At 40.9% G+C, this 21,454-nt stretch overlaps 1 protein-coding gene across 5 annotated transcripts in view; it reads right to left on the bottom strand.

The window, feature by feature from the left end:
- PEPD (peptidase D) overlaps positions 1-21,454 on the bottom strand; it is a 200,164-nt gene that overhangs the window by 101,747 nt on the left and 76,963 nt on the right. For all 5 annotated transcript variants that reach the window (XM_072934536.1, XM_072934535.1, XM_072934537.1 and 2 more), the window contains 4 exons: positions 20,398-20,461; positions 18,373-18,420; positions 16,697-16,758; positions 5,955-5,999 (listed from right to left, as the gene is read on the bottom strand). In XM_072934536.1, coding sequence (XP_072790637.1) covers positions 5,955-5,999; positions 16,697-16,758; positions 18,373-18,420; positions 20,398-20,461 — 219 coding nt within the window. The remainder of the gene's footprint in view (positions 1-5,954; positions 6,000-16,696; positions 16,759-18,372; positions 18,421-20,397; positions 20,462-21,454) is intronic.

Raw genomic sequence — 21,454 nt, forward strand, 5'->3', positions numbered from 1 at the left:
GTCATAACTCTAACACTACTTTGAATGGAACATTTCTACAAGCATGCTCAATTTCCTTTTAAACACATTTTGAAACTATTTTACATATTTAAATTCACAGAGCTCCAGAATTTCTCTTCAGCACAATCCCTACTCCCACCTATTTGCAAGACCTTAAAAGGAGGGCAAGGGGTGGTGTGAAAAAATGCTATTTTTGTTTGGTACTCAAAAACCCAAACCACGAATTCAGAAACCACAGCAGCAGTAATTACAGCCACGATATCCATTCTTTCACATGCTTCTGCAGGAAGATAAAAAACATATAACCCCAAACAAATCAATGCCCTATAAACCCCATCCTACTCTTTGTGCCTAATGAGATACTGAATTATGTTTCTGAGCCCTGATACTCTCTTCTGAACTCATATCAAAAATGCAGTTTAACTCTTCTCTACATGTATTTCCATCATATATTTCAAATAAAAGCAGCTATTGAGTGTGACATGCAGAGTAAAGCAGACAGAGTTCCACAACCTCTATTAAACACCACACACTCTTTCCACTGTTACACAAACTTAATTCCTAGTATTTTTCATGCCCATCTCAAAGGCAACTGTGAAGTACACACTTACTGTTTACAAAGTACAGAACTACATCTATTGAATTGCATGAAAATATTTCAGTCATGTTTTCGAGCTGCACTCCAGGGTTTGCAGTAGTTACAAAGAACCATAACTGTTATACTTTCAAACTGCCACCAAGACCCCTCTTTTTATTGTTACATGCTCCTCCTCACACTGCTGTAGAAAATTATTTACTGTATTTCTGCTCTGTAGTTTGTTTTAATGAGTCCAGAAACAGGTTTCTCAGCCATCAGTGCCTCTGATGTGAGATTACAGCATTTCCCACAGACGGTGCATTACTACAGCACAGCCACTCCCTTCAAACACAACTCTTCTGGCAAGAGTAAAGGTACCTTTGTAAAATCCTGATACTGATCAGAATGCTTTTACAAACAGAAACACTGTAGAGGGGAGTGGATTGACTTTCTTAGTCAAATGGAAGATGGCACAGAATAATCACAATGCAATTGAGAATGAGAAGCACAAGGTTTTAAAATGCACACCCAGGTGAAAAAATTACACTGGGATGGTAAAATCTGCTGACCGTGAGTGAGGAAACAAATTTCCACTCCTGTCTTTCAGCCAAGACATAAAAAAGAGTGGCTCAAATATGTTGCAGTTAGAATGAGGCAGCAAAGGCTTATAGATTTTTAAATTTGTTTTAAATCCTATTCCTTGGAAGACTGTATGTGCTAGTAGGGTAATTCAATACTTGTTTGATGTGCCTTTATATTACCTTCAGTATACAGTACATATCCATGATCTGCAATTGCCCGAAAAATAGGCTGTTTCATAATTCAGTTGTCTAATCTCTTTGTTGCAATCTGCTAGTAATAAAAGTTAGTAACTGCTCCAGAGCAAGTGCAAACAGTGTTAGAAACCATTTCTCTTGGCTTGAGCATAAGGCTTCAGGATTAAGGTATTTGTATTAGACCACAACTTCTCATGTATCTGTTTGAATACGGAAATTCATGCTCAGCCTCAGACTGGCTATTTATGCAATACAGCTCCTTCATTTACACAAGGTCAGGCACCAAAATACTTTACAGAAAATGTTTAGTCATTCTGAGACCAACAAAAACCACTGCCCAAGGGGTGAAGGAGACACGGAAGGAGAGGGAGGATTGTGCAGGGAACAGGATCAGCTTCACCCTACACCAGACACTGGGCTCCAGGCTACAGTGGCACTGTTGGTGGAGTGCCCTCATCATGTCTGGCTAGTAGAAAAGCCTGTATTCCACCACCTGCTCACTGTTTTGACAGTGCAAAAAGCAGCACCCTCCCAGGCCAGGTTTACAGCAGTGGTTGGCACTCCAGGGCAATCTTGTGATAAGTGTCCACAGTTCTCATGATGTTTTCCCCCACTTCCAAAATAAGGATAGGGAGAAAATCCCACCTTTTTGCAAGAATGCAAACTTCAACATTCTATTAAAAACAGATCTTGGACCAGTTACAGCCTCGGCATAAATGCATTCTTATTTTAATGGGAAGAAATAATTTCCAGGCTCCAGCTAATGCAAATTGCCACAATGTACAAATTCCACATGTAAGGCACTCTTCAGCTTAGCAGGGGGGCCACTCAGTGCAATCTAATTTAAATAGAAGCACAAGTCTCTGAGTGTCAGGACTGACCTAAAACTTTCACCTTTTTTTTTGCCTTTCATTTTACCAGAGTAAAATTTCATCTTCCTCATTCTCCTTTTACACACATTTTCTACTTTTATTTTCACTTAGCCATATGAGCAGCTGGTCTTTTCACCCATGTCAGTCATCCAGCAGGACAGAGAAGCTTTAATATAAACAACAATCATTTCAATCTTGAAAGTGCATTTTGGCATTTTGAATGTCTGGATACCAAATTACTTGCATGACCTAATCAAGTGGTCAAGATCATAAAGAATTTGAGGCAATTATTAGGCTGAAACTCACATAACTCAACTCTATTTTCCTAAACCAGTGCTCTCCTCAAAGACACATAAATTGTTTCTCTATGTGCATTCTGTAGCTGTGATAATGCTGCCAGAAGTATTTGTTTCCAGTTATCAGATGAGTGCTTTATCAGCTGGCTTGTTTTGCTGATTGTAGTACATGTGTGCAACCTTAATGTCTCCTTTCTGTGACATACATGGAAAACACCTGAGAATGTCCACTTCTCCTTTTTCTTCTAGAAATATTAGATTTACAGACCACTTAATACGTAAGGATGATGTCCATGTGGGCAGACTTCACAGGCCTGCCTTATTTTTACCCTTTCTCACCTCTGCTGTTACCTTTCCACATTTTATTTATAGAAATTTCTCTATCACAGTTGATACATCTATGTTCTTCTGCAATGCATAAAAACGTGCTAACTGAATTAGCATCAAAGCCAGCAAACACAGCAATGCACATATGCAAAGGAGAGGCATCACAGTACAGTTCTGAAAGACAGGTGAACACCAAAGACAGGAGTTCAAAAAAATGCTAAGAGGTTTAGAGCATAGATAGAAAAACCTCTGAAAACACAAAAAGCAAATGCACAGTTTTAGGATATTAACATACAGATCAGTTTTCACAAATAAATACTTATAGCTTTCCATCAAAATAATGCAAAATACAGAACATATTAAATCTTCCACATAAAACTATCAAACCCCATTTTCACTGAGTTTACAGGGAAATACAGTATATACAGGCACAAAGAGAGCTGCAAATTACTAAATGTTTACTTTTAGCAACAACACAATTATGATAGACATTGGCAAATTACAGGAACAAAAGACCATTTGGCTAAGTGTTGGTGTCAGAAAATCTTCTGATTGCTAAGGAGATAATTTAAACTAATTTGAATTCTTTCTTCTGTTAGATGACATTTTATTTTCAAAACACTGGAATCAATACCTAGCATAGCCATTCACTATGAAATTTGAAGTGGAAGCCTTTAAATTTAAAATGAAAGTTTTAAAATTTGTTTGGAAATGCACCCACTCAATAAACAAACAAACAAAAAAATAAAATTAAAACCCCATCTGCAAACTGCTGAAATCCAGTGTAAGGTTGAATTCTTCTGTTTTATCTTAAGTTCCATACCAAGTCAGAAAATGATGAGATCTTGAAAAAGTAAGCAAGAGAGGCAACAGATCCTTAACCACAAACACTTTGCCTCTTGTCATTTTTTCTGCATTTTATTAGAAGACTGTATAATACTAGAGTTGCCTTTTGTAGCTCCCAGTTCCCCCTGGCTGGTTCAGAAAGCTCAGCCATTTCATCTCTAGCTGGCAGCTTGACAGCATGGCATAGACCAAAGTTTTTCTGACAAGTACCATGTAAAACAGAGTAGTTCAGAGCTTGCCAAATCTGAAATGAAATGCATCCCTGAAAGGAGATGATTCCAAGGATGCAATTTCCTACCCTAGAATATAACCCACAAGAATTCATCTTCCTAAAAGAAAAATATTAACTCTAAAAAAATTGCTTTCCAAAGCAACTTTCTTGGCTGGTAACTTGACATTCCAAGGAGATTTCTACTTTTGTAATCTTTAATATACATGACCTGTCATTCACATATTAATTTCACCAGACACTTAAATCCTAACAACCATCTTTAACATACTTGTGACTTAAAAGGAAAGCCACCAAACTCAGCAAAACATTTTAAAACATCTCTGAATACAAATCTGAACGTTTTCTTTATTTAGAATTCCCTTTCCCTGAAAGCCAGGTGTAGAGAAGGTGCATACCAAGCATCCCTCTTCCATAAGACTGCAGGAAGAACTAAATCAGAATTCCAGGCTGCCACTCACAATTCACTGAAGAGATGATTCCACCCCAGCTCCCTTCTACTGCCTCAATGCTCCACCTCTCTCAATACAAGCTCCAGGGCACTGACCTTAGGTTTGTCCTTACCTGAGTTTCCTAGAGAAGATTTAATCACCCTTTAACTGAAACCACAGAGGGGAAAAGCACCTTGGTAAGGTGGATGAAAACAACCTGAAAGCCACCTTGGGAAAAAGTCTGTAGCCCTACTCCAAAGCCTGCTGCAGCTAAAATTGCCATCTTTGTCCCTGTTGTCCTGCTGTGTCTTCAGTGCAAAGCTTGGAAGTCAGACAGGCCCTCTCCAGGTCCTCTTCCTCACCCCTCTTAAGCTCAGAAATCAAGCCCATAACATAACTTCTCTGTTTAGGAAAAGGAATGGCACAAATTCGAGAAGGACAGAACAGGCAAGATCTAAAGATCAGTTCCCCTGACACTCACCAGCAGGAGCAATGAGTCCACTACCACAGCTCCAGGCCCACCCATGACTCAGGGATGGAGCAATGACTACACCAAGCCTCCCCACTTCCCTTTTGCAGCTTTATGTCCTGCCAAGCAATGAAAAATATCTGCCACAACAGATACGTGACCTTTTAACAATTCTACATGTTCTGAAATCACTCATGTTCAGATAACATCTCCACAGCTTTCAAGTTGGCAATTAGCTGTACATGGAGACAGCAGAAGATGGTTCTCAGCATATGTGCTGAAAATAAGCATGAAAAAGCATAATATGTAGTAGCATGCAATACAATACTCTGCAACAGTGGTAGTCAGAGGGTGCACCTGTGTTTTGTATTTTAAGCTTATCTGTCTTAACTAAGGATTTGCTTCCTCATTTCTAGATTAATGCACAAAAAAAAAAAAAAAAAAAAAAGCTTAGATGAATCCTAATTCATTAGCAAAAATCCACTACTATGTACTTTCATCTACTACTATGTTTCTTCAGTAATTTTCTAAATGGAAAACTAGAGAGCCTTAGTTAAGGAGCAATCCTATGGACGAACTCAGCAATGTTGGCCAAAAGAGGAAAACTAACAAAATGGGGCAGCTTTGCACTTAGTCACACATCTAGTTTGTTTCAGATAGACTACAGCAGAATTCCCCAAGAATTACAAAGTACAGTTATATGAATAATAATTCAACAAAATTAAGGCTGCCTGGTGAAGAAATAACACCTAATTAAATACTACTTGTTTTAGACAGAGTTTTGATCAATGTTTGATTTGTGTTGCTAGAACATAAATTATCCTTAGTTCTTTTCCCATTCATACAAATTTGTATTTACACATATGTGTCTTAAACTCTAACACATCCTAGAGAAATGTATATCCAAATACAATGCTTAATAATGTTGCATAAATTCTTTGGTTTTCAATGTTGCTACCTGGCCCTATTATTATGTTTGTCCATTACTTACAGTCCATAACATGAAATCAATTTAAAATTGAAACTCCTGTGGTAAAGTAGGGGGTTTCTGCTGAGGGAACCTGTCTAAAGCAATGGTACAGTATACATAGGTTCAACATTACTCAAAAAGAAAGATTTTATGTTACTCACCATTCTGCAATTTCAGGATGAAGAATTGTGTTGTTCACATTAAATCTAAAAATAAACCAAAGACACTAATATTAAAAAGCAGCCAGCCACAACAGCAGAGACTTCATACTCTTTTTTTTTAAACCGTGTTTTCTCTGAGGAAGTGAAGTGAAAACAAGTATTGTATGGGAATTCAATAGAGAACCCAGTGAGAATAAGGCATTTCATTTTGAAATACATGAGACTAAAGCATATACATAATTTTAAGAATGTGCAGAAACCAGTGTAACATTATGTTTGAGACGTGCTTATCACACTTCTTTTGACAACAATAAAATGCTAGGTTATCAGTTCACTGCTGTGACTGTGGGGCGGACCAGACTGACCTCCAGGCATTCATTCCAAATTATTCTGTGATTTTTACTTTGTTCTTCGAACACCCTTCAATGAAATTAAACCCAGCAAATTGCAGATTCCATCCTTTGTTTCATGCCTTTCCACTTCTGTGTGCACAGAAGGTGGCCATGTGATAAACAAGCTTGTTTAGAGGATGGTGAAAAGGAAAATGACCTCTCTGTGTCTTTTCCAATCTACAGAAGAGGTAAAGCAGAAGCTCCCAACTCACCTTGGCCTCTGACATTTCTCTGTTTTTCTGTTTATTTTCTACATGAGCAATTCATGTATTCTTGGAATGATTTTGAGGCTCTCTAAACAATAACACTACAGTGGGAAATAGAGTAAGCAGCTGAGTAATTATGTGGAACACAAATGGATTTTCAAGCATTGTTAGAGGGTTTTTTTACTTACAATTTAAATGTCTAAGGAGTGTTCTGCATCAAATATATTTTTGTCTGTTCAGGACTGTTAGCTCTCCAGTTAGGGTATTTAAGAGAATTAAAATGCTACAACCTCCCAACAGTTCTTCAAAAGAATGTTATGAGGCAACAGTTCATTTTCCCGCATTTTTGAAGGAAAAAATTCAATCTATTCCAGGTTATTAACCATTCTTTATACCTCAGAAGGGACCAATGAAAGCACAAACCCAATTTTAAAAAAATTACTTAGAAGTCACTTTTAATTGTGTAATGGTCTTCCTGTGTCCCGAGAAAGCAGAAAAAAATCCTTATGTTTCTCTTTTTTAGAAATAGATGCTCATAAACTTATACAACCCTAATAAGGAGAAGGCTAGTAGCTCAAACCAGAAACTGCTTACAACATTCAACAAGGACAAGCTGTGTGGTATTCAATATTATGGGTATTAATGGGAAATCACTGCAAAAAGAACTCAAGAGAAAAAGCCACCCACCAGTCACAGAACAGTGCATCACTATATAACAAAATCAGTCACTTGGAAACAATAAAGTATCAAAAGGGCATATTTTCAATTTAATCATCACCATCTCAAAAATTACCACTTATGTAGACCAATGCAGAATGAAAGAGACAGTCTCTCTGTCTCTACAATGGAAGAGACAGTAAAATACAATTTTTTTCAGAAGAAAATATATGAATGACATAGTAAAATCAACCTGTGAATATTCTAAGAACCCAAAGCCTGAGTTCCCTGTGTGGCTGGAGAACACAAACTGACACCACTGCAGAAAACCAAGACAGAAATTATGCTACAGCTGTAACAAGAGACACAAAACCTTTCAATAATGTTATCAGTATGTCAGACAGAAAAGTGATCAATGAAGGCAAATGTCAGGAGACAGTGCAGCACTGGAATGTCCAACACCAGTTCTATGCAAATAGCAGTAAACTATGGTTATTGTGAAGTAACAAAAGAAAATAAAGCACAGGGAAGGGCAGTTACAGAAGGCAGCTGACTTTGACTCTGAAAATCCACATCTCAAAAAACTGAATTGATGACTTTAACCACAAACACAAATGGATGAAATCAAAATCAAATTAAATGAGCCAAATATGAACCTCACAAAAGAAGACTGTCTCACCCGAGCATTCAGAAAAGGAGCAAAATTGTACACTGGTGTAGAGTTACAGCAGCTCACTCTTTTAGAAAAGCCATTTTAGCTACAATCCCTGGATTTTATCTTTCCTGGCCATGCCTCAGGTTTTAGCTTTTATATTTTTTAGCTTCTGTGCTGCTTTAGTGTGTAGTTCTGAGCTTCCTATTAGGGAATGGTGAGCTCTCTTCACAGAGCAGGCAGACAAAACAATTCCTTCTCTAGCTGGGGACCAAGGACAAATGATCCAAATCTCAGGCCCAAGAGCACAAACAATGGTGGGCTGAAGAGAGAAAAACAAGAAGGGTGGGACTTCATAAGCCAAAGCTGGAATTGGACAATTCACTCCAATGTGCAGATGGGCCAGAACTGATCAAAGTGAGAGACCTTGTGACCGGTCGTCCATTCTGGGACCGTTCTGGGTCCATCTTGGGTGTAGGCCTGGCTGGGCTCTTGTGCTGCCCAAGGTGGATCCATTGAGGCCTTTTAGCAAATCCCTGTTTTATTCTGTAACTCTGTCCAGGCTCTGCTCTAGGCCAGCCTTCACAAGGCATCAGGCTCTTCTTGAACTGTCTTTGTGCTGCCAGAAATTCAAGTCTTGCTGGCTGGGACCACCTACTATGTGTCAGTTCTTTAAAATTCTAGTTTGCTGACAACTGAGGAAGCTCATTAAACACACAGAGAGGCAGCAGGACTGAATCAGGAGGGTGCTGGTGGGTGGAGAAGAGCCAGGAGGTTGTCAGCTGAACAGCAGTTCTCTCACCTGAAAGACAGACTTTCTAATGTAATGCCAGCTAGAAAACAAGATGTTAGACCTCTTAGACACAGCACCAACCCATATGTGCAAGCAAATATACTGTAGGCACTTTCTCAAGGAAGTCAAAGATTAACAACAGAACTGTCTCACTCCACTTATGTCATGGCAGCTGTGGGTCCTGGGTGAGTGGCCACAAGGCCACCTGCTTATAACTGTGAGACCTCAAAGGCTGATGACTCAAATCACTCCTCACTCTTACTTACTGTTGTGGTTTAGGGATAGTATTGTCTAATTTAGTGTTCTTGCTAAAGCCACAGCATCACTGCCACTCATTTGCCCCCTTCCCCTCCAACTGGAAGCAAAAAATTAAAGTTCACGGGTTGAGATAAGACAAATTAACTGGGAACAGAAATGAGATAAGAAAACATACAGTAACAGCAACAATATTAATAACAAAGGGTATAAGACTAAGAAACAACTTACACAGAAAAAAACCCCCAACAATAAAGAAAACACCAGACTGTTCTGCCCAAAATGTTTCTCAACAGGAAGGAACACAGTTCTCTTCCAAAGCAAAAGGGTCCCTTCCTCCTGGCCCCAGCAATGACATGAAGAGGTGTAAACAATGTCTGGGGCCATGTCTGTGTGGTCTATCTAGCCTAGATGTCACCCAGGTCAGGAAAGCTGGTGTGCTGTCTGCTGGTTGCTGCACCAGGAGCTCACAACTGAGCTCCTGAGCAATGCATACTCACTGTCCTTGGTAGAAATGGCACACGGTGACAGTGTCATTCAGCAACCAGAATTACACAATTCAACATTACAAACTGTTCTCACCCAGAAATCAAATCCCCTCAAGGTGAATATCATGTTTCCCCATCCCTCTTCATCACCCACCAAGTGCACCCAGGTCCTTGAGCAAAAGCAATCCCACACATGGGTTTGCCTTTGCCTGAGGCAGGACAAATCCACACTGCCTTCCCTGGCACATTTCTCACATGCAGCACAGGGACTTTATCCCCTGCTGAGGCACGTGGAGCTTTGGACTGAGCAGGGCCAGCTCCACTGGCAGAGCCTCTAGTGAAAAATCACCAGGTGGCCTCTGCTAAATGTGGGTCCCAATGTCCAAGGTCCCACCCCCACTGCTGTCAGTGTGGTTTTGAGCAGCCCACTGCAGCGTTCCACTTTGCCAGAGGTGGGTTTGTGACAGGAGTATGAAACACCCAGCCAGGCCTGGGCTCTCTGGCCAAGGTGTCCATGAGTCCATTTCAGAAATGAGTCCTACTGCCTGACTCAGCTCTTTCTGGGGTGCCATGTCCCCACAGGACTTGTTTTTCAAGGACTGTGCCCCAGGCAGTGGTGTGAGGACAGGATTAATCTCCAGCCCTCCAGTGGTGTTTCCACCACTGTCAGCACGCAGAGCTTGCCTTGGTGGCTCTGGCAGGAGCAGGATGCCAAGGATGCCATCTGTTTGCCAGGTCTCCCCTTATTTATATTTGCACCACTGTCCCTCACACCACAGAGGCTTTTCCCCTTTGGCCCTGCGTGACTGCAGTGCACGTTTCAGTCATGGATAACCTGGGAGATGGAGTTTGTGGTTAGAGGCACAAACCCATCTGGATGTTGCATCTTTTCCCCGATGACCTGAGGTGTCATGGGCCCACCAAGACAGAAATAACTCAGCCTTACCAGTCCAGCTCCACCTGAGACCTTTAACCTGGCAGCCCAATCCACCCGTGTGCTGCTGTGCTGTCCTGCAGCAGCCCTGCAGGAAGGGCTTTGACAGCCGTGTTCCCTCCCCAGCACTGGTGCTCTGCCACAGCTCAGCAGCCCTGCTGGGTTTCCCCTCTCTGTTCCAAATGCTCTTTTCCCACCAGTCCAGCCACCCCCACTGGGCATTTGCCACCACCCACGAGCCAGTGTAGAGGCAGTTTTGGCCACTTCTCTCTTTCAGCCATATCCAAGGCCATCTGGAGGCTTTCAGCTCTGCAACCTGACTTGATCCACCTCGTCCCTCAAGAGCTTTTGTGGCTCATGGTGTAGGACTCCATGCAGCAGCTTTCCATTTTCAGTTATCTCTGTGGCACAGCAGTGAAGGGAGCGCATCGCTTTTCCTTTTCTGCTGCTGAGTACATGGTGGGGCCTCCTCAGCACATCACCTTCTCCTCCTCTTATGATGCTGATCTGAAATTTTCACCTTCAGGCCAGTTCCTGGTAACTCTCAAGATCCCTGGGCAATTGGGGTTTCCTATTCAAGGCTGCTGTGTGATCAGAGCCATCCACTCACTGCACACGGCATCAGGGCCAGGATGTGTGGAAGGGACTTCTCTGAAGGTCCAGCCCAGCACTGGCACTCAGGATGCCAGAGGAGCTGTGCTTCAATGCCAATTGATAAAAAGTAACATCAACCCTTCAGTCTGAGGACTTGCCCACTGGAAACTGGAGCTGCTTTTGTCCTTGACTAATTTCATGTGGTGGCTGCTCCTCTCCCAACTCACATACCAGTGCTCCCAGGGCAGGGGTGGGGTTTCCATCCCACTTCCTCATGTCCTCTCCGTGATCATGCAGGTTAAACCACAGATTGCCTCATGGTGTGTCCCCTCTCTCTCAAGCAAGTCTTGAGACTTGTTCCCAATACCAGGGACTGCTCTGTGCTGGCAGAGCATGGGACACTTCTTTAAATTTTTGGTGGTCCTCTTTAAATTGTTGGATATCCTTGGACAGTCTTTCCACAGATGTGATGCAGAACCATGCTGGGTAAGAAATACTTTCTTCATATAGCTTGCATTTAATAACCAAATTATCCACTGACTGTTCTTATTTCATGACTTCGCTGCCAGTGAGCTGGCACACAGTGATGGCATGCTCCATAGGAACTTCTACCACATCCAGATGTCATCTGGATTTACAGGGGACTGTTTTGAATACTTATAGAGTACCTCCAGCACAGATAACCCTCTCAGGTACTGGATACCTTGCTCTATGGTGTTCCACTTCTCTCTTTGCATTATTAGACCATCCTTGAGAGAATACCTTTCCCTCATGCTTGACAGGAGTTGACTCCAGAGACTGAGTTTCTGCTCATTTTCTAATCCCCTGGTCAATTCCGTATTCTGGGACAGGGATCCCAGCTTCTTGGCTTCACTCCTTGAATTCATGTTGTGGGCCACAATATTCCAGCACTGGAGCAGCTGGGTTACATGGGGCTCTCCCAGCTGGCAGCTGAAATATTTTTGCACATCTCCCAGCTCACCTGGGGATAGGGATCAGGTGATTATGTCTGGCTCTGCCTTTTCCTCCTGTTGTGAGGACCCTGCTTCCTCTTCATCCCTCACTAAGCAAATGGATTGTCTTGGATTTCTTTTTCTGTACAGGTGCAACTGCTCCCAGCACGGGCTGTTCCCCTGCTCAGCTGCAGCTGGGAGTGCCCACAGCACCTGTTGCTCTGCTTTCCTCCTCCTCCCTGAGGGTGCTGTCTAGTGTCTGATAAGCATGACTTTGTGCCCTTCTGGAATTGCCACAGCTTTTCTGCTGTCACATATTTTTTCACTTTTACAGGGTCCTGTAGCTGTTCAGGGGTGAACTTTCAAACCTTTGGAGCAGAATAGTCCTTCAAAAGTCATCCCATTTTCTTTCTTCAGTGCTCCCACTAGAACCAGTGTCACTTGCTTCCCCTCCCCCTCCAAGTGAAAGGCAAAAGATGATGGGTTGAGACAAGAATAATTTTCTGGAAACAGCAATGAGATAAGAAAATGAACAGCAACAGCTACAAAATTAAGAACAAAAGCTGTAAGTCAAAGAAAATATTTACATGGAAAGCCCTTGACAATAAACAAAATACCAAATGGGACCACTCTGCCCATCACATTTCTCTGCAGGAAGGAACACCCTTCTTCTCCAAAGCAAGAGAGTCCCTTCCCCAGCCCCAGCCCTGACATGAGCTGGGACAGCACACCTGGGTCCTGGCCATGCCCCATCCTGGACACTGCAGAAAACCAACCCTGTCCTGGCCAGCACCAGGACATCTACCAGCAAGGCAGCTAAACAAACCAACCACATCCTGAAAGTTACGTTAAACTCAACAGCTTTTCACCACCAACAGTATGAGTATACAAATGGTGTTTAATTCACAGAATTTGTGCACAAAACCCTACATAAAATCCCCTGACCATGGCCTCCCAGCCAAGTTTTGATCTCACTAGACAGCAAGCAACTTCTTCGTAACAAAACATGTACTATCCTCATGTTAGGAGGATTAGGCAGCGCAATCTAATTTTACATTTTTCTCCAATTTGCAAATTCACAATACTTAGATGATGAGATATGTGGTCTTGAGGAAGAAAACAAATTTGCATTTGCTACAGTTGCAATCTGTAACATATTAGTGCTCCCATTTAATCAATGCAGAACTAAGAAATACTACATTTTAAGGCATGTCCAAATTGATTTCATACTGAGTTGTCCTTTCACATGCAAGACAAATTCATTAGTTAAAATAACCCTAGAAATCTACACCTCCCATATAAAAGCTCTGTATCATGAGACCTCTTTTTGTCAGTTTAATGAATACACTGTGTGTGTCTACAGTGATAAAAATCTAAAACATATTGATACGCAATGTTAGAATTTTCTTCTCTTCTTCAACATGGAGATTCTTTGTCCTAATGAACAGATTTGGCTATCCAATATGAAAGGAGGAATTCACTGCAAAACTTTTAAACATTAGGTACATTGCTTAAACTATCCATCATTTACCTCGATTGACTCTGAGGGTGAAAAAACCCTGCCAACACAGTGAGCAAAGATTTAGTCAACAGTGCTTTAAAGTATATGGCACATTACTGTTCAACCCTACAGGTTAAAAATACATTTGCTGCATGGTGAGTCACATCCTCTCAAAGCATTTTTACAAAGGCTACATAACTGACAAGATTAGATTAAAGAAAATCCTGCACATTTGAAGAACGGATCCATGAATTAGGGAAAAAACCTGCAAACGCAGAACTGGTCTCTATTAGCAAACAGAAATAGGAATTTCTAGAAAAGAAAGCACTGGAACTACTTTAGAAATCTGCCTTCTATGCTTCAGCCTTCTGGGGCAAGTGAGCAATCCCCTTCTGTAGGATTCTGAAGAGCGGCAAACAGAGCTGACCTGAGGAGAGTTACCAGGAGCAGCACTAGAACATGGTCCAGGTCTCCTGTTTTAATCCCTGTCCCAGGCTGGTCCCTCAGTGACCCTCTGTTGAGCAGGGAACTTTCTGTGTACCACTGGCCTCTGTTCCCACAGCCTGCAGCAACACACCAGCTTTTCTGAAGGGCAACATGCCTTGCTATATGAGAGAGCTAAACTAATGGAAACCATGAAATAATTCACCACTATAGATTCTATAATCATGATAGAATCAAGCTTGGCTATTGCTAGTATGACAAAAATAACTTCAGAGTGATCCTCAGGACACAGGAATACACCACGACCACAGCAGTCATTTTTGTCTCAAATGACTATTTATGACAGTAGAAAAATTAACCAAATAGCTTAGGTAATAATGCTCCAGAAGAAGTTCAAAAGATTCAAAAAGTAAGGCAGGGAAGCAACATTACTAGGGCAAGAAAAAGACAGCTTCTCACAGAAGCAGATGAACAGCCTGCAAAAAGAGTAAGATTGACTTTTTCAGGAAATTAGACAGTATTTTCATTATTATCCATCATGAAATACCCCCTACAGCCCCCACCCCTACTGGACAAGGTCAGCCTAGGAGATAAAAAGACATATGAGAGCAAGAGAAACACAAAATGGTCCTAGCAAGAAATTAGATCTTAGCCAGGAAGCCAGAAAACAAAACAGGAGATCGGACATAAAATAGAGCATCCTGGCCAGGGCAGAGCCTGGCTGAGCTAAACACTGAGAGATCCAGCAAGGCACAGCCAGGGGGGAGCAGTTTGAAGGAACACATTGATCTGGGTGTAATCCTCTTGGAAGCAGTCAATACATCTGAAATACATCTTTCTATAAAGGAAACATTTGCTACAGGAGAGGTGGAGAAACAGGAAAGGAGGAAAGTTGAACTTGTTTTGGGTCTGTGTTGAAACCAAATATGAAATGAATTGGTTTATACAGACAGTAACAAAATTTTGAGGCAAGCAGTTTAAAAGGAAGCTCACCCCCTCCTCCAGACCACCAGTTACCCCCTGCACGTGGACCAAGCACGAGCTCACCAGAGCCACCACAGCCCAGGAGAAGACACAAAGAGAAACAGAGAGATCAAAGAAAGACTGGAGTGACAAGTGGTTTGAAGGCATGGTCTCTGTCAGAAGAGGGGAGTTAATCCAACAACATCAGTGCATGCTCTTCCATACTGTGAGCTTGGGAGGGGAAGGTACCGACCAGACCGGTCAAAGGCAGCAAAATGAATGACCTAGTGCCTAGAGGTGGAGAGGGATGAACATGTGCCAAGTCTCAAAGAGAATTCCCAGCTGGAAATCCCTGCTGGGAATGGAGAAGCACTCCTCCTTGGAGCACACAGACAGCACGTTCAGCACCAACTGAGAAGCCAATGTTAAATATCATTCAGTGTTGTAGGAGACACTCTATTAAAATCTCAAATGAAGTGCTAAATGGAGCGGCTTCCTAACTTAATGTTGGCTAGTAAATAGGCTAATGTTTCAACTCCTTAAACTGAGTTTAGTGAAATTCGAGGTAAAAAAGGGGGTTTTGGTAGTTCAAACAGACTTTTGTACATCATTCCAATAAAGAATTGCCAGCGAAGCGAATAACTGTGTGCATTTCATGTGGAAGTGTATCAGATAAAACTGGAGATACTGCTCCACACAGATTTTGGAGTCCACCTGTATGTGGAGAGTGTAAGATGACATCTTGGATGAAGCTACGGAACTCACACTGGCTGCAAGAGCAGGAAGGACACCAAACACTCGTTAGAAGTGACCTGCATGTATTGTGGCATACATATTGGGCAGCAGAAGATGTCTAAATGCCTGGCACCTTGTTCCCAATATCCCTGACAGAACCATTAAACTCCCATTAGGATACAGAGGGGAGAACTAAGTAATTATGAAATCAGATTCCAGATTTCAGATTGCTTGACACAAAGAAACAATCCCAGCAGAAAGCAAGCTCAGATTATACAAATGAGTGCCCAGGCTCACAGCAAATTCTGTGCCCTACCATCCTCTCTGTAGAATTAACATGCTGCTGACAGAGGATGGAAAAAAAATACAGTGAGGTGCCTGGGAGTCAATGATCAACATCTCAGCACAACTGCTTATTTTAACAGGCTTTTTAATGAGGGGGTCTGTTTCTTTTTTGCCATACATTGAGCTAAAAACAGAAAATTATCTTCTTTAAAAGATATTGTAACAGAACAGACAGTTGTATTTCATTAAAAATTGCGGCCAACATCCTCACAGACCAGAGAAAGCTGCAATGTATTTCCATTTGCTGCCCTTTCAAAATACTGCATGCAGGAAGACATTTTCACCTCACTAGTAGCCAAACTTCATAAAAAGACAGCATTAAAGGACACTAAAAGCTCACATCTAGACAGAGAAATGATTATTCCTTTTTTATGTGATTTGTGAATTTATTTTACACCTGTAATGTAACATTTTTTCAGAAGACTGTGCGTTACCAGAATCCATAATACCTAGATTAATAATGTACAAGGAACTTAGTAGGAGAAAGAGGCTAGTCTTAAAGATTAATTTTTCTTCAATCTGAAAAATAAATATTCCAATCCCAAAAGTGGAAATAGATATATAAGGATGGGTCTATTTGGTTTTAAATAGCTACAGTATAAACACAGACAAAGAGAAAATATGGATTAACTTAGATGCAAGAGAGATCTCAAAAAAAATCCCAATTGTACTTCAAGTCATTAGAAACATGTATCAAAAATTCTTTATTTGGCATCAGATCTGCCATTCAACATCCTTTCATCAAGAAAAAACATAATTTAATTTGGAATTTAAAATGAATTCAACATAACCATGTAACAATTAATGTATTAAAAAGCTGTGTCACTTACTGGCTGATCCCCTCAAAGGAAGCTTCTTTGGAGACATTTCCACTATCAGTATTAACACCACGCTGGGAGGAAAAAGATTAAAAAGAACTGTGATTCTGAGCCAAACAAGTGTATTTAAAATTTAAATCATGGGGAGAACTTGATTGCAGTAAGTATTTGGGAAAACTTACACATAAGTTTACCTGAATCACTATAAATAAAAAAAAAACAGCTGTTTGTTCAAATACAGTCCAATATAAGAAATAATTAGTTCCATAGGAGACCAGCACAGAAGTCAGGTCAGGATCTGCTGCTTAGGAACAAGACAAGCTTTGATTTCTAATGCCCTTATGTCTTGAGAGAGACCTATAATATAATTATACAGGGCAAGAGAAGGAAAAATAGGCAAAGCCTCTTCTAAAGTAATTTAATATTAAAATAAATTGTTATGCCTTGGCAATGTTACTATTTAAATTTGCTTGCTGCTCCCTTACAGCTTTCCATTCAAGCAAGAGTATTTTGGCTGCTACACAGCAGATGAACACTTCTGACATGTGCCTGGGGAACCCTGCAGAGCAGCAGTTCTGGAACGAGACCACAGGAGGAGAGGACCAGGTTTCCATTCAGCAGCAGACAGAGAAATGCTCTTCCCTTCTCTGAATACTTCACAGGAGTGGGAGGAATGTGAAAGCACCACAGCACCCTCCTCTCAGCCACAAATTATGTGAAAATTCCTGATTACAACAGGATACTTCCCAGAGTGATAACAACTCCGTGTGAAGAAGTGCACAGTAAGAAGCACAAGATAGTCAAACATTCAATTTCTCTCATTTCTCTTGAAGAACATGAAATTAAGACATAGGGGTATCTTTTAAGACTGTATGTGTATATACAAATATAAGTGAAAGAAAGACTGAAAATTATTTAAGGCCTCTGTTCTTAATGGATGAAGAATTCATATTTGAGGCCATGTAACTTCCTAAGGAAGGATTTTTTGTTATGATTTCTGTCTGGTCTCTATCATGGGAAAACAACAAATCCAGGAGCTGCTGCAACTGCATCTGCTGTAAGGGAAAGCTCAGAGTCAGGAAATAAATTTTATAAATATTAGAGACAATAAAACAGATAGTAGGAGTTTACAAAACACCTGTAAAGCAGGGGAGCAGTTGGGAGAGAGGTGATGGGAAGGAGAAACTTGTAGTCTTCACCTCCACTCATTCATGCTTCTTCCCAAGAAATAAGCAAGCACCATTCAAAATATTTAGCAAGCATTTGATACTGCCTCACTGCTCCCAGAAGCTGTTCTTACTAAACCACTCTATGCAGAAAAAGTATTCCCTGAATCCTTGTGGGATTGCCACAGAAAGGCCCAAACATGCTCATGACATGGCCAGAACAGCATGAAAGGAAAAAGGAGTTTGGAGTCAGTGAAGGTAGGCTGGAGGCCATCATGGTCTCCAGACTTGCCATGTTTTACCAGTAAACTGATACAGCTTTTGGCAGATAGAATGCAGATGGGAGAGGCCAGAGGCTACAAATCTTGAAACCATGGAGGGGCCAGAAGACTAGATTGTTCTACACAGGTGGCCTCCAATTTTGTGTAAGATGGGGATGAAAAAACAGAGAAAGTGCAAAGAAATGCTGCATAAACTGGTATCCTTATTGAAAAAATATAGTACTTTCCAAATACAACTTACCAAAGTGAGAAGTACTGCAGGTTTCTTTGAAGCCAATACACTGGATATCTAAAAAGAGGGTTTAGATAACTGTTATTTGTCTTTTTTTTTCTTCCATATAACCACATTGATACCAGTTTCATCAATATTCACTGTATATAAAGTAAATGAGCTGCAAAGACAAATGTTCCTTTGCTACCTTTCAGATACTGTAGCATTACCTGAGACATGCAACAAGAGACAGCAGAATACAAAATATTGACAGTGATCAAGTTCATTGTGTTGTTTAAAGACATAAATACCAATTATAACTCATGTCTATTGTCATCATTAGGAAGACACAACCCAGGAGCCAAAAAGTTGTAATGTCACACAGAAATAAGGAACATCAGTGTGCTCTATCCTGCACACATTTGCATTAATATTATTATGTTACAATGTGCTAAATGCTTAGCCAAGAATGTTTACTTTTATTCTCACTGGGTCACTTCTACTGGCCAATCATTTTAGTAGGCTCCTTCAGCCTCCTTCAAACATTCACAAACTGAGAACAAAATCACTGGACTTGTAGAGTGCTGGGCTTTCAGAGCAGCTGCAGAAGGGTGGGTGCTGGATTACACATATCACAAGGCACTGAACACATGACCTAACTTCATGGAGCAATATTCTATAAACTTTAAACCACCTTAATAGTACACTACTAACACCAACAAAAGAAAGTATATGGCAGTGAATCTCAAAAAATCAATTCCACCCTTTATTTTTTTCATTTCTTAATCCCATGAAATATCAGGATAACACACTTACACATGTTGGTCATTCATTGATGTAAAGCTATTCTATAAAAAAGGCCCCTGGTGTCCTGATGGTGGAAAGCCAATTCCTTGGCAAAAAAGCAAAAGCTGAAGGAACCATTGCGAGCTACACACTTATGCTGCAAGCTTCAACAGCTTCCCACTTCAATACATGCAGTCCGGGTCAAAAGCAGCCTTCATTTTAAAATTTATTTACTGGTCCACATAAAGAGCTCTTTTTCCCATCAATGAAGTTTTTATGCAGTAAAAAAGCAGAGAACAGAACTACAATAAAGACATTTGTTGACAGAATGTGATTTTTAAAAATAAAACATGTATTTTCCACTTGCAATCTTCACCATCTGACAGATGAGCACTGGAGCACCTGAACACTACATGACTCCAACTCACACATGGCAAAAATCAACCTCTCCATAGCTCCCTCCACTCCCAGCTTCTGACATGTATATCAAATTTTACTTCGTTGCTGGACTCACTATGAAAATTAAATGAAACCTCCTCAGAGTTGATGAGAGCAAAACTTTTGGTTTAGAGAGTCAGAGTTAGTGTTCTATGGGAACACAAGAAGCAGAGGAGTCTTCTTCAAGCTGCTCTCCATGAAAGTCACACACAGGGCTTGGAAGGAACACTGTCCTCACCTGCTGAGACTTCCTGCCACAGAAACGATTGCTGGCCAGGTGCACAAGGGTACAAATATCTGCTCAGAAATTAAATCAGAAACCTAACTAAGCAAGGCACACTTGCACCCAGAAATGTGAATATCTTTGCTTGCTCAAGTAATAGGATGATTCTATAGAAAATAGGAGTGAGGGAGGCAGCCTTTCCCAACAGCTTTTTGGAGGTATAAAATGAATGTAGGCTCTGAAGTCCGAGCTAGAATGGAACCTCTTTGACAGCAATCTCCACAAATCTCCAAGGCATTCAAAAACATGCATTTAGCAATATGTTTTAGTTGGATAAAGCCACACACTGACAGGTCTCATCATGCACAGAACATGTTTATGAGACTGCCTTTGGATTAAGAATTATGTTCAGATCAAAAGAGCAGCCTCAAAAAAATCTGCAAGTGCTGTGTAAGATAAAGGACATTTTCCAGTAATAGGGAAGGGAGAGAAGATCCCACCAAGTCAGGAGACATTCAGTAAGAAAGGGACTAAAATTAAGCAAAGTCATTGCCACTCGTTGAATTTGTATTCACAGAAAAAAATATTCAGAGACACAGACAACTCACCTCAGTCACATAGTGGGCTTCATCCACAGCATATTTGTTCTTGAAAAATTCAGGGGGATGGATCCTTTGGAAAACAACAAAAAGACACATTTGGGTTTAGCTTTGCTCTTACATTTAATAAGGCCACAGAAAAAGAAATAATATTCTCTACTATCACAACAATAGAATCAGATATGGGGAGTGTTTTACTAATCTTATCTTTATTTCTCAAAATAGAAGATTACACAGAAAGTTGCCACAGCTACAAAAATAAGTGTGCTTTAATCCAGTCCATGCTGATAGCACGGTCTCCTCAGAACAAAAGTGGTTTTTTCCCATTCTAGGAAATGGGACTTTTGCCATGCCACTTATACATAACCTTCCAACTCACCAAACTTGGGAAGGATGTGGAAATAACAAAAGACCAGCCTGTCCTGTGTTACATTCAAAGAGTGAATAAAACATTAATTTTTTTACCCTGGTAACCATCTAGCAGACTGAGGGCTATTAAGACGTGGGCTCTGCTGCCTCTATTCAACAGGACAACAGAGATCCACTCCTCTAATCCAACAGAACTGGCAACTTTACAGGTCCATGTTCAAAACTAAATCTCTTCTACTCTTTTCTCCTGATATCCAGCCAGAGACATTTTTCTAAAGGCAAGAAGAACGTGAAGGATCTGCTTGCAGTCAGCCCCTCCAGGGCTCTCCTGCTGTCTTTTGTACCAGTGGCTGTACTGTTGCTCATTCCTTCACTGTATGGTAGCAGCCAGTTATTCAGGAGACTTCAGTCTCTGATTAAAATCTCCATGTCCCCTACACTGAAATAAATACAACCTCTATAATCCTAAAAATGTGATCTCAAAATAATAAAATCACCCAGTTTATATCCTTCCATGAAAAAAAACATTTATTTACTTGCAGAGTAAAGAAAAGGGAAGTAAAAATCCCATGACTGGTGCTGGAGCTTGGAGGATCCTGTGCTTTTGCTTCCTGAGCAACAGTGGGAGAGCAAGAGGTGTGGGCAGGAGCAAAGCTTCAGCTATGCAAACATTGCACAACAAGAGCATAAAACCATC

The sequence above is a fragment of the Taeniopygia guttata genome, chromosome 11, assembly GCF_048771995.1.
Source record: "Taeniopygia guttata chromosome 11, bTaeGut7.mat, whole genome shotgun sequence".
NCBI lineage: Eukaryota > Metazoa > Chordata > Aves > Passeriformes > Estrildidae > Taeniopygia > Taeniopygia guttata.